This window comes from Trypanosoma conorhini, assembly GCF_003719485.1.
Source record: "Trypanosoma conorhini strain 025E chromosome Unknown Tco_14.4_contig_00565, whole genome shotgun sequence".
Lineage (NCBI taxonomy): Eukaryota > Euglenozoa > Kinetoplastea > Trypanosomatida > Trypanosomatidae > Trypanosoma > Trypanosoma conorhini.
The window spans coordinates 1-10,044 of NW_021704653.1; the positions used below are offsets into that span (position 1 = coordinate 1).

General features: G+C 63.2%; 6 protein-coding genes across 6 annotated transcripts, besides 12 other annotated features; all 6 read left to right on the forward strand.

Moving 5' to 3' along the window:
* Positions 1-2,020, forward strand: Tco025E_07374 (putative plectin-like protein; the record flags this gene model as incomplete). Its single annotated transcript, XM_029374240.1, has 1 exon — positions 1-2,020. A coding segment is annotated over one exon (2,020 nt), but the record flags the coding sequence as incomplete, so codon positions are not given.
* Positions 2,021-2,183: 163 nt separating this feature from the next.
* Positions 2,184-2,204: a microsatellite.
* Positions 2,205-2,279: 75 nt separating this feature from the next.
* Positions 2,280-2,319: a microsatellite.
* A 192-nt stretch (positions 2,320-2,511) lies between these two features.
* Positions 2,512-2,531: a microsatellite.
* A 97-nt stretch (positions 2,532-2,628) lies between these two features.
* Positions 2,629-3,531, forward strand: Tco025E_07375 (uncharacterized protein; the record flags this gene model as incomplete). The annotated part of the gene is made up of 1 exon (XM_029374241.1): positions 2,629-3,531. The coding sequence occupies one exon, from the start codon at positions 2,629-2,631 to the stop codon at positions 3,529-3,531; it is 903 nt and encodes a 300-aa protein (XP_029225647.1).
* Positions 3,532-3,606: 75 nt separating this feature from the next.
* Positions 3,607-3,623: a microsatellite.
* Positions 3,624-4,349: 726 nt separating this feature from the next.
* Positions 4,350-4,388: a microsatellite.
* A 71-nt stretch (positions 4,389-4,459) lies between these two features.
* Positions 4,460-4,507: a microsatellite.
* Positions 4,508-4,632: 125 nt separating this feature from the next.
* Tco025E_07376 (uncharacterized protein) lies at positions 4,633-5,433 on the forward strand (the record flags this gene model as incomplete). The annotated part of the gene is made up of 1 exon (XM_029374242.1): positions 4,633-5,433. One exon carries the CDS (start codon positions 4,633-4,635, stop codon positions 5,431-5,433), a length of 801 nt encoding a protein of 266 aa, XP_029225648.1.
* Positions 5,434-5,787: 354 nt separating this feature from the next.
* Positions 5,788-5,816: a microsatellite.
* Positions 5,817-5,968: 152 nt separating this feature from the next.
* Positions 5,969-5,994: a microsatellite.
* A 6-nt stretch (positions 5,995-6,000) lies between these two features.
* Positions 6,001-6,879, forward strand: Tco025E_07377 (uncharacterized protein; the record flags this gene model as incomplete). The annotated part of the gene is made up of 1 exon (XM_029374243.1): positions 6,001-6,879. One exon carries the CDS (start codon positions 6,001-6,003, stop codon positions 6,877-6,879), a length of 879 nt encoding a protein of 292 aa, XP_029225649.1.
* A 154-nt stretch (positions 6,880-7,033) lies between these two features.
* Positions 7,034-7,060: a microsatellite.
* A 37-nt stretch (positions 7,061-7,097) lies between these two features.
* Positions 7,098-7,157: a microsatellite.
* A 13-nt stretch (positions 7,158-7,170) lies between these two features.
* Positions 7,171-8,001, forward strand: Tco025E_07378 (uncharacterized protein; the record flags this gene model as incomplete). The annotated part of the gene is made up of 1 exon (XM_029374244.1): positions 7,171-8,001. The coding sequence occupies one exon, from the start codon at positions 7,171-7,173 to the stop codon at positions 7,999-8,001; it is 831 nt and encodes a 276-aa protein (XP_029225650.1).
* A 306-nt stretch (positions 8,002-8,307) lies between these two features.
* Positions 8,308-9,513, forward strand: Tco025E_07379 (citrate transporter; the record flags this gene model as incomplete). The annotated part of the gene is made up of 1 exon (XM_029374245.1): positions 8,308-9,513. The coding sequence occupies one exon, from the start codon at positions 8,308-8,310 to the stop codon at positions 9,511-9,513; it is 1,206 nt and encodes a 401-aa protein (XP_029225651.1).
* A 139-nt stretch (positions 9,514-9,652) lies between these two features.
* Positions 9,653-9,713: a microsatellite.
* A 58-nt stretch (positions 9,714-9,771) lies between these two features.
* Positions 9,772-9,832: a microsatellite.
* Positions 9,833-10,044: the final 212 nt, after the last annotated feature.

Consider the following 10,044-nt stretch of genomic DNA (forward strand, 5'->3'; position numbering starts at 1 on the left):
GAGCGGCAGCAACGACGAGGACGGAAGCGACGGCGGCACCCCTCGCGCTGGGCCGACGCTGCGCGTCCTGAAGGAGGCGATGCACGCGGCGGCAGAGGCGTCGGCGGCGTCGGCGGCGTCGGCGGCGCTGCGGGAGAAGCTGCGCCTGCAGCAGCTGCGGCAGGGCGGCCTCGAGCAAGAAGTGGCGGCGCTGCGCTCGGGACTAGAGAGGCGCGTCCAGGGCCTCGAGCAGCACACCTCGCAGCGGGCGTGTGAGGTGGAGGGGCGGCTGCGCGGCGTGGAGGGGCGGCTGCGCGGCGTGGAGGCCGCGGCGCAGCGGCCAGACAGCGGCGGTGATGCGCTGCTGCTGCAGCAGCTGCAGGCGCGCGTGGCTCGGCTTGAGCGCAGGCAGGGGGCGATGCAGGGCCATGCTGTCACCGAACTTAGCGCGGCGACGGAGGGGCGCGGGAATGATGTCGCCGAACCGCCACTGCCGCACGTTTTCCGCAATCAACAAGAAGAAGAACGGCAAGATCAAGAGGCCCAGCGGCAACAAGAGCCGAAAAGTGACACTGTGAACAACGCCGCGCAAGAGAAGACGGCTACAAGGGGGGTTGCCGCCGTTGCTGCCGCCACCTCGCCGGCTGCCGCTGGCTCGCTGGATGCCCGCCGCCTTCGTCTGGACATCGACGCGCTTCGCCTGGACCTTGTCAGCTGCATTGTGGAGATTGAAAAGGTCATGGATCAGCAGCAGCGCCTGGGCTCCCGCGTGCACGGCTGCATGAGCGCCTTGCAGCAACACCAGACCGAAGTTTCGGGGCTCTCCGAACAGCAGAAAGCGTCGATTGAGTCCCACATGGCGCGACTTGAGAGGCAGCAGTCCGCAGCAACGGCGCGGCAGGAGAAACAGCTGGCCGCCGCGCTTGACGTGCTGCAGGCGAAAATTGTGTCGGAGGTGCGACGCGTGCATGAGCTGCGGGAGGACACTGTGGTGCGGGCCGACCAGCAACGACTCGGCGAGGTGGCCACGGCGCAGAAGCAGCTGCGGGACGAGCTGCGCATTGCCGTGGAGAGGCAGCATGAGGAGGTGAAGTTGGCGCTTGAGCAGATTTCAGAGACGGAGCGGCGGCTGGAGCGCGATGTGGTGTCGCAGCTGCAGACTGAGACGGCGCGGCAACTCGACGCCGCACGGCAGACGCAGGACGCCGCCACCGACGCAACGCAGCGGCTTGTGCAGGAGACCCAAGACGACCTCCGACGCATGCAGAATAGTTTGAAGGACGGCGCCGTGCTGACGCAAGAGCGCTTCCGGCGGCTTGAGGCATCACTGGAAACGCGACTCGCGGACGAGGCCCGCCGACTCAAGACGTTTACGAGCGACGCCACGCTGCGACTGCAGCGGCAGGTCGAGGACGAAGTGCGGCGCCTTGTGCACATCACGGAGCAGGAGTCCTTGGCGTCGATGCAGCAGGAGATGCAGCGCGTCGACGTCGCGGTGCGGGCTCTGGAGGAGGAACAGCGGGCCCTGCGTGAGGGGATGCTTGCCGTGACGGCGCCCTCCAGAACGCTGGCAAGCCTCGACCACCGCATGACTGTATTGCAGGAGGATGTGAGGGGTGCGTATGCCCAGCTGGAGCGTGTGCAGAGCGCCGGGTCTCTCGCACTGCCGCAGCAGTTGCTTGCCAGGCAGCAGAGAATACTGCAGGAAGACCTACTCGAGGTGAAGACTCGGCTGCGTCGCTGCGAGGCATGCTGCGGCGACGGCCACGCGGAGTCGCGGCACCCGGAGGTGAGCGCCTCGCATTCGTCCCGCGATAGGAGGTTTCCCCGCATCTCGGAGACGCCGCCGACCACGCCGAGGCTGGACGCCATGACGTCCGCGGCAGGCAAGCTGGGGCCGGCGGCCGGTGCTGACGCAGGGGCTGCGCAGGGCCTAGTTCTGCCTCGCCGGCTTAACCACAGCCGGCTGACCGACGGCACGCGGGACGGATGCTCCTCCGGTGCCGCGTCGTATGACCCCCTCGCTGGGGTTTTCGACTGAGCACCGCGGGTGGGGCAAGTTTGGCTGCCAAGACGCTTTCCGCCCCTGCGCTCCCGCGGGAACCATGCGCGGACGGCGATGTCCGTTATGCACGGAGGCGCTTTGAAGGAAAGGCGTCAGGTGTGCGGAGTATTGTAGACGTCGTAGTTTTTTTTCTTTGTTTTATATACATATATATATATATGTTCATCTGTTTGTGTGTATCATTGTGTATCATTATTTGTTTATCTGCCTCGTCACGCTCGCATTGCCAGCCCTCTGTGTGCCTGTGTGTGCGTGTGTGTCTGTCTGTGTGTGTGGCTCCTCAGTCGCGGTGGGACGCTTTTTTTTTTTTCGTTTTGTCTTTCCGCCCCACTTGGGGCTGCGTGCAACCAACCAACCCGCAGCGGGGCACTGTGGCGGGAAACACACACGTACGCGGGGTCACTCACACGCCTTCTCACGTGCACGGAGCGCCGGCCAAACCAAGCGACGGGAGAAAGTAAAGAGACTAATAATAATAATAATAATACGCAAAAGTTAGCTGCGAAGCGCGGCGGAAGCGGAACACCGCGAGGCGAGAAGAGGAAGAAGAAGCATAAAGATCCCCCCACCCCCTCCATCTCGCGATGCTGCGCCTGCGCTGCACCTTGGGAGCCTCCTTTCTGACGCTCCAGCGCGAGGCCCTCGTGCGCCGCCACGGCCGCTGCTCGATGCGGCCAGTGGGGTACGCCCTCCTCGTCCCCAACCGCGTGCTCCACCAGGCGGCGCCGCTCCTCTCCGCGTTGGCGACGCAGCGGCGGTGGGTGCGTGTCCGCGGGGATCGCGGCAGCGGCGAGAGTGGCGGCGGCGCCGAGGACGCGGGGAACGCAAAGGCCGCGGGTGGCGGGGGCGAGCAGGCGGAGCAGAAGGCCACGGGGTTTCGGGCCCATCTGCAGGGGCTAAGGGAGGACTACGTGCGCTTCCCCGACATCTACAATAGTGCCAACGCCCTCAACTTCATCCTCTTCACAGTCTTCTGTCTTTGTAGCACCGGCAGCAACGTGGAGGAAAAGTGGTGGCTGGATAACTGGGGCATTGACGCAGGCTTCGCGCCGCTTGCGTGGGGGCTGCACTCGCTTCTAATGAACAACTTCCTCTCCATGACGTTCGCCATGATGCTTCTGCACACCATGTGTCACAGCGTGCTGCCAACGCTAGGCTCACGCGGTCTCATGATATACTGCGCCGCAACGGCCGTGGCCTCTGGGTTTCTCATGTGGACGTACAACTACCTGACGAACAACACGACGGAGAAGCAATTCGGCCCGTGGGACATTGTGGCGGCGTTGTTTGTGATGCAGTACCTGCACCAAGGATTCTCGCCGGTGTGCATTCTCAACAGCTTCAACGGCTGGGTGCGCTACGCCTGCTGGGTGGGGGCCGTCTGCATTTTGTACTTTGACTGGCAGCCGACGGCGGCGGGCACGCTGGTCGGCCTGGCACTCTGCAAAGGGCACCCCAAGTTTCGCGTGACCGGCCCTGTTAGCTGAGCGCCGCGCTCCATTTTTTTTTTTTGCTTTTCGCTATTACTACTGTTAGTTTCTCAGTCGGGTGAGGCACGCGCGGAGAGAGAGAGAGAGAGGGCGGAGGCACATTTGCATACATTTTGTATATAAACAAAACTCGAAGGCAAAAGGGAGGGGGGACGTGCGCGGTGGCTGCCTCCCCCTCCCCCTCCCCCCTCCAGTCCGGCGTGTGGGAGGAGGCGGCAGCCCGTGCCACGGCGGAGAAGCGAAGAAGGAGGAGGTTAGGGGGAAAAAAAAAGAGCATCAATAACAATAAAACAAAAAGAGAGTGACGAAGCGAGAGAGGCAAAAGCGGCAAAAGCGACAACACCTCCGTGTGGGGGGGGGGAAGGAGGAGGTGAAACGCAAAGGGAAGGAGGGGTAAAGCAACGGACGGGCGGCAAGAGGCGCGGAGGGAGAGGGAGGGCTGTTTTGCCTGCTGCCTTGAGATGGAATGAGAAAACGAAAAAAAAAAGAAATTAAGAGATGTCATTGCGGCGTGCCCTTCTTCTTCTTGTGTGGGGCCCGGTGCGCAGTGCGGCGAGGGGTTGGGCCGTCGCGTTGTCTCCGGCAGCCTTGGCCGCATGCATGTGCACGTACACCCTCGATTGCATGTCTCTGTGCGCCTGCGCCCGCCGCGTGTCTAGGAGTTGTGTGCTGGCCGGGAACTTGCGCTTTCGCCGCTCCTGCCTCTACCTTTACTGCGAGAACTACCTAAGTTAACGTAACACTACGGAAGTAAGGAAAGAAGGCAATTGGCGTGCCTGCATGCGTAGGATTGCCTTCCTCTCTGACGTCACCTCTGTGTGTGTGCGTGCGTGTGTGTGTGTGTGTGTGTGTGTCTGTCCCTTCCGCTGCGCGCGTGGATGCCTGCGTCGTGTTGAGAACACTTTGGTTGAAGAACACCCTTCCTTCTTCGCTTTCTCCCTCCCTTTCTCTATTTCTCTCTCTCTGTCTCGCTTGTGATGGTTTGGGCGGCACCGCAGTGAGTGTTTCCTCCCGCTCTTCACCCTCATCGCAGCGGCGGTGCCTGGCGCGCGGAGCCGTGGAAGGGAAGGAGGCGGCGAAGCCAAAGGGGGGACAGGCATGATCACAGAGGAGTTGTTTTCTGCGTTTGTGCAGCAGGCCTGGTGCGACCTCGCGGCGCCGCGGGCGGAGACCCAACTGCACGGCAACGGCGACCCCGCGCAGCGGCCGCGGCAACAGCAACCCCCGCGGCGCTGCGGCGCCCCATCGATGTTGGACCGCGCCGCCCCCACCGCGTCCGCGCGCTCGCCGCTGGATCACCCGGACCTGCTCATGGCGTACTACAACGCGAGCCGCAACGCCCTGCTGCGGTACCACTGCGACGTGCCATTTCTGCAGCCGCGCGCGACCTACCCGCTGCACCAGCGTGTCTCACCTGCGTTTGTGGGTCAGCCAAGCATGCGGCCGCCGCGACACCACGCGCGCAGCCACGCTCGCAGCCACGCGCCCACGGCTAGCAACCGAAACTCCTCCGCCTACGCGCACGGACGCCACGAAGGTGAGGCGCCGTCGCCGCCCACCGATGCGAGCTACCGCGTGGGGCGCCACACGGAGCTGCGTGGGCCGACGGTGATGCCAAACACCGTGGCGGAGCCGTCGCGCAGCAGCTGGGGGGCATTCACGGAGGACGACGACATGCTTCCAGAGGAGGGGCGCCCCTCGTGGTCTCCTCGGCAAATGCGCTACCGTCTTGCCTCCGGGAGCAGTGCCGGTTACCCACGTGAAAGCTCCGGGGTCCCGGTTGACGCGTTGAACTACGGCTGCTTTAGCGACGACGACGACGACGACAACGACGACGGCGACGGCGAGGAGTTGGTGGGGCGGCCAACCGTGCGGCTGGGCCCTCCGCGCGGGGACTGACACGAGGCGGTGGCGTCGTGCAGCGGCTCCTCCTCGTCGAATCCGCCTGCCACCGTGCAGTTTCATCCGCCTCCGCGTGAGGAGGGCGCAGCAAAAGCCGCCGCGCCAGCAGTGAGGAGCGAGAACCCGAGTGTGGGGCGCGTGTGTGTGGCGGGAGGCGGAGGCGGGTGAGGCCCATGCGGGCAGTTCCCACGACGCGCAGGCCGCAGGGAACTGGGTGAGGTAAACCGCCAAGTTAGATATATATCTCTCTCTATCGGTTGTGCGCATTGTATGGGTTCGCCGGATTGAACCTCCCCACTCTTTATTGTTTTCCTGCGTGTGTAGTGGGCGGGGTTTCTGGACCTTTTTGCTCTACTCCTTCTCCTCCTCCTCCTCCTGCTGTTGCCTGGCAACGCCGCGTTGGCGCCGACACTGTTGCCTCCCCGCTTGCGCCTTGTAGGAAGGAGGGCGGGGCTTGCAACGCCACACCGGCCAGCCGCTCCTCCCCCTCTCTCTCTGAGCCGCGTGCAGGTGCGTCGCCGGTGCGTGTTTCTGTGTGTGTGTGTGTGTGTGTGTGTGGAGGCAATGGGGGAGGCAACGCACAGCCAGCTGCCGCAGCACGCAGCTGCGCCCGGCCGCACCACCGCGCGCAAACGGCAACGGGGCGGCGGTGACGGGGGGCGAGGCGAGAGCGACGGCAGCGACGGCGGCCAACCCTCCTGCCCCTCCTCTTCGCTCGCCGCAGACCACGCGGGTGCGGGGGACATGCCGCCGCGCAGCCCGGGGGCGCACAGGGGCTTTGCAGACGCGGTGGCGCACGCGCCGGCTTTCTCTGCCCTGTCAGACGCGACTGCTGCGGGCACCGCGGCCGACAGCGAGGGGGGGTCGTTCTTTCTTGTTCACATCAATGAGAGGCCCTCGCGTGTGGCCGCTCGCACGCCGTACGTCAATCCTCGAAAGCTCTTCGGCCGCGAGGGGGTTCTGTTGCAGGACGTCACCGTGCGCCGCCACCCGCTTCTGCTGCTGCCGTGCCCGCACACAGGCAACGTCACGGTGCATCCACGCCACCGCTACCGGCTGATGAAGTTCGTCGGGGAGCACCTCTGCCTCGCGGGGGACTTCCACCCCGTGTCGGATGAGGAGTGCCGGCAGCGCAGGGAGGACTCCTCAGCCAGCGCCCGACGACGGCGGCAGCGGCGGGAGGCGTGGGCCGCGAGCGAATTGATGGGCATGATGGCGTACCTGCAGTCGCACCCGCAGAGCACACCGGAGGACTTTGGGGCCCTTCCACCGGAGCAGGCGGCATGGTACCACTCGCGCGGGAGGGCGGCGCTACTTGGGCCGGGCGCACACAACGAGCATGCGAGCGACGACGATGACGAGGCGGAGCTTAACAGCGAGGAGGACCTTGCTGGACTAAGCGGCAGTGACGGAGACCCGGAGCCGAAGCGTGTGCGAAGGTAAATTGACGCGTATGCCCGAGGCGCGGAGGCAGTTGGCAGCGGCAACGACCACAAGGGCCACGCAGCGAAGCACCGAAGCGAACGGATTGTGTGTGTGTGTGTTGGAGGGGCGCAAGAGAAAAGTGAATGAGGCGGCAAGAACAGACTTGAGCATATGTTTGTTTGTTTGTTTTTTGTTTGTTCTGGTGTTCTTTCCCGTTCGGTTGTCCCTCGCGGCGTCTCTGGCCTGCTGCTGCTGCTTTACCCCTCGCCTCTTTGTCTGCCTGCCTCTGCGGCTGCTCGGTAGCGTCGAATGACGGCCCCACCCCCGCCGCCGCCGCCGCACTACCACACCGCCGTGGCGGTGAAAACAAACTACGTGGTCGAGCACGCCGCCCCATCGGCGGTGTGTCTCGTGCGCAAGATCCAGACCTCGCCGTACCAGCCCCTGCCCGCGGAGCAGGTGCAGTCCGTGACGCTGCCGAACCTGCTTTCCCTGCGTCCCCCGCCGCACGTGGCGCACCAGGCGCTGATGGACTTCTACTTCGCGATGAACGGTCACTGCGGCATCGACTGCTCCGACCCCTCCTCGCTGGACCTCATCACGGTTGCCGTGCACGCACGCAACGCCGCGGGGGGCGCGGGCAGCCACGCCGAGGCCCATGCGATGGACGCCTCTCGGCCTCGCACTGGTGCCGCCCCGCCGTGCTATCACGCGGCGGCTCCCGCGCCCGCGGCCCCGCTGGCGTCGTCCGCGTCTGGCACGGATGGGAAGCATGGCGGTATGCCGCTTGCGCCAAACGAAGCGTCGTCTGTGATGGACGACGGCGTGTACTCCCACACCCACCAGGCGCAACAGCAACAGCTGCCACCGCCGCCGCCACCGCCGCCGCGAGCCCACGCAGCGCCGTCCGTTTTGGGTACGCCGGTACTTCCCCCCACCTTTACGCCCTCCTCGTCGGAGGACTATCGGCTGTCGCAGATACGACGTAACGAGCGTCACGTGAACAATGCGTTGTACGGCAAGGTATGCGCCTTTTTTAATACGCGGGAGGGGTGCAGGCGCGGGCCCTACTGCAACTTCCTCCACATTGGCAAAGGAGGCGGAACCGGCGGCGGAGCTGCGCCTCCGCAATTTCATTGATCCACCGCACAAAAAGGAAAAGAAGCGAAGGGTAAGCCGGCGAACAGAAATGACGAGGGGCGGAGGTGTCCGAGAGAGAAGTTGTGTGCGAGGTGTGTCCCGATGAGCCTGTATTCGCATAGGTGTGTGCGTGTGAAGTGAAGTGAAGAGAAACGAGGGAAAAGGAAAAAAGAAAACTGGTGGCTGCTGAGGCGGTGCTGCAAGAATGCAGGGACAAAGCTCCACCCCCCTACGGTTGTTGATTTATTTATTCTCGTCTCTTCTCTTATCGGGTGTGTGTTTGTGTTTTTTTTTTAAACCGCAGGCATGTCTCTGGCAACCGACGGCGCGGCCACGCTGTCCTTGGTTTCCATTCACGCCTTCCCTCTACCGAAGGGGAGTGAGCTGTTGACGCGCAGCAAGGACAACTGCCATGCCGCCTTTTGGTCTTTTCTTGCGGGTGCCTTAACAGGCGGCATTGAGGCGGTCGTCACGTACCCCATCGAGTACGTGAAGACGCATCTGCAGCTTCAGAAACTCTTTCATTTGCCCACCGCGTCGCCGTCGCCGCACGTATACAATGGCGTCTGGGACTGTGTGAGGAAGACTGTGCAGCAGCACAGCCCGCTTGGCCTGTATCGGGGCTTCTTGCCCGTGCTCTTGGGCTCCATCCCGAAGCAGGCCTCCCGCTGGGGCGCGTACGAGTGGGCCACGGACACCGCCAAGACCCTCGCAAGCACCGGCGGCGTACGCGGCGAGGAGCCACAGGCGCTCAGTCTTCCTGTCGTGAGCGCCTGCGGCTTCTTCGCGGGGTGCGTGGAGGCGGTGTGCGCCGTGGGCCCCGCCGAGTGCGTGAAGACGCGCATGATCCACGACTCCAAACAACCGTTTCCGCGCTACCTGCCTCTTGGCACCTGCCGCGCCGTGCGCCTGATGGTGCAGGAGCGCGGTATCGGTCACACGTTTTACAGCGGCGTGAGCGCGACGATGCTGAAGCAGGGGATGAACCAGGCCCTGCGCTTCCCCGCACAAAAGTTTGTCATGGATGCCTTCTGCAGCGAGGCCTGCATTGCCGCGCCGCACCACGGCGAAAGCGGCTGGGGCGTAGCGCGGATGACGCAGCTGCAAGAGGCACGGCGAAGGAATCCGCTGTGGAATGGGCTCGCCGGCTTTGTTGCTGGCGTGGCTTCCGTCGTGATCACGCAACCCGTGGACGTCGTCAAGACACACATGCAGTCCGGCGTGGCACATAACGCCGCCGTCAACAACACCAGCAGCAGCGGCGGCGGCGGCTTCAGAACTGCACTGGGGGGCGCAGCTGCGACGGTGACCCCGACCGGGCACGCGTCGCCGCAGAGAATGGGCTTTGGGCGCTGCTTCCGCGACATTTATCGCCGGCGGGGGATTGCCGGCTTCTATACGGGCACCATCGCACGGAGTGTGCACGTGGGCACTCATGTGGCTCTCACCTTTACCGTATTTCCTGTCGTCCGGCGCGCCGCTCTCGGTAGTGCTGGCCATAAGAAAGAATAGTTACCCTTGCAAGCAGGTTTATCAGTGCGTGTGCTTATATATATAGAGAGAGAGAACGGGAGAGGAGTACAGGGAATGAGCTAGTGCTAACAATAAAAGGTGTAAGTTGTTTTTTTTTTCGTTTTTTTGTCTGTGCGATTATATATATATATATATATTTATATTTGTTTTATTATATATATATATATGTATGTATGTATTTGTGGCCTTTTTTTTCCCCCTTCTTTTACTTATTGCTGGGCCTTTCTTCGGTTTAACGTCTGTTTTGCGTGTGCGTGTGTGTCTGTTTTGCGTGTGCGTGTGTGCCTGTTTGTGTGTGATCGGCGGCATCTCTCGGCTCCTCGTCTTTTTTCTCCCTGCCTCTGGGGGGTGCGTGCGCGGTAACGCTAGAGAAAGAGAGAGCGCGCGCGACAGTTGTTTAGCGGTGACGGTTACCCGGGCAGCGAGGCAAACGGAGACGGAGGGCGGTGGACGAAGACAGACACGCCAGGCAGTGCGTTGAGACGCGGTAGGCAAACCAAACAAGCAAAC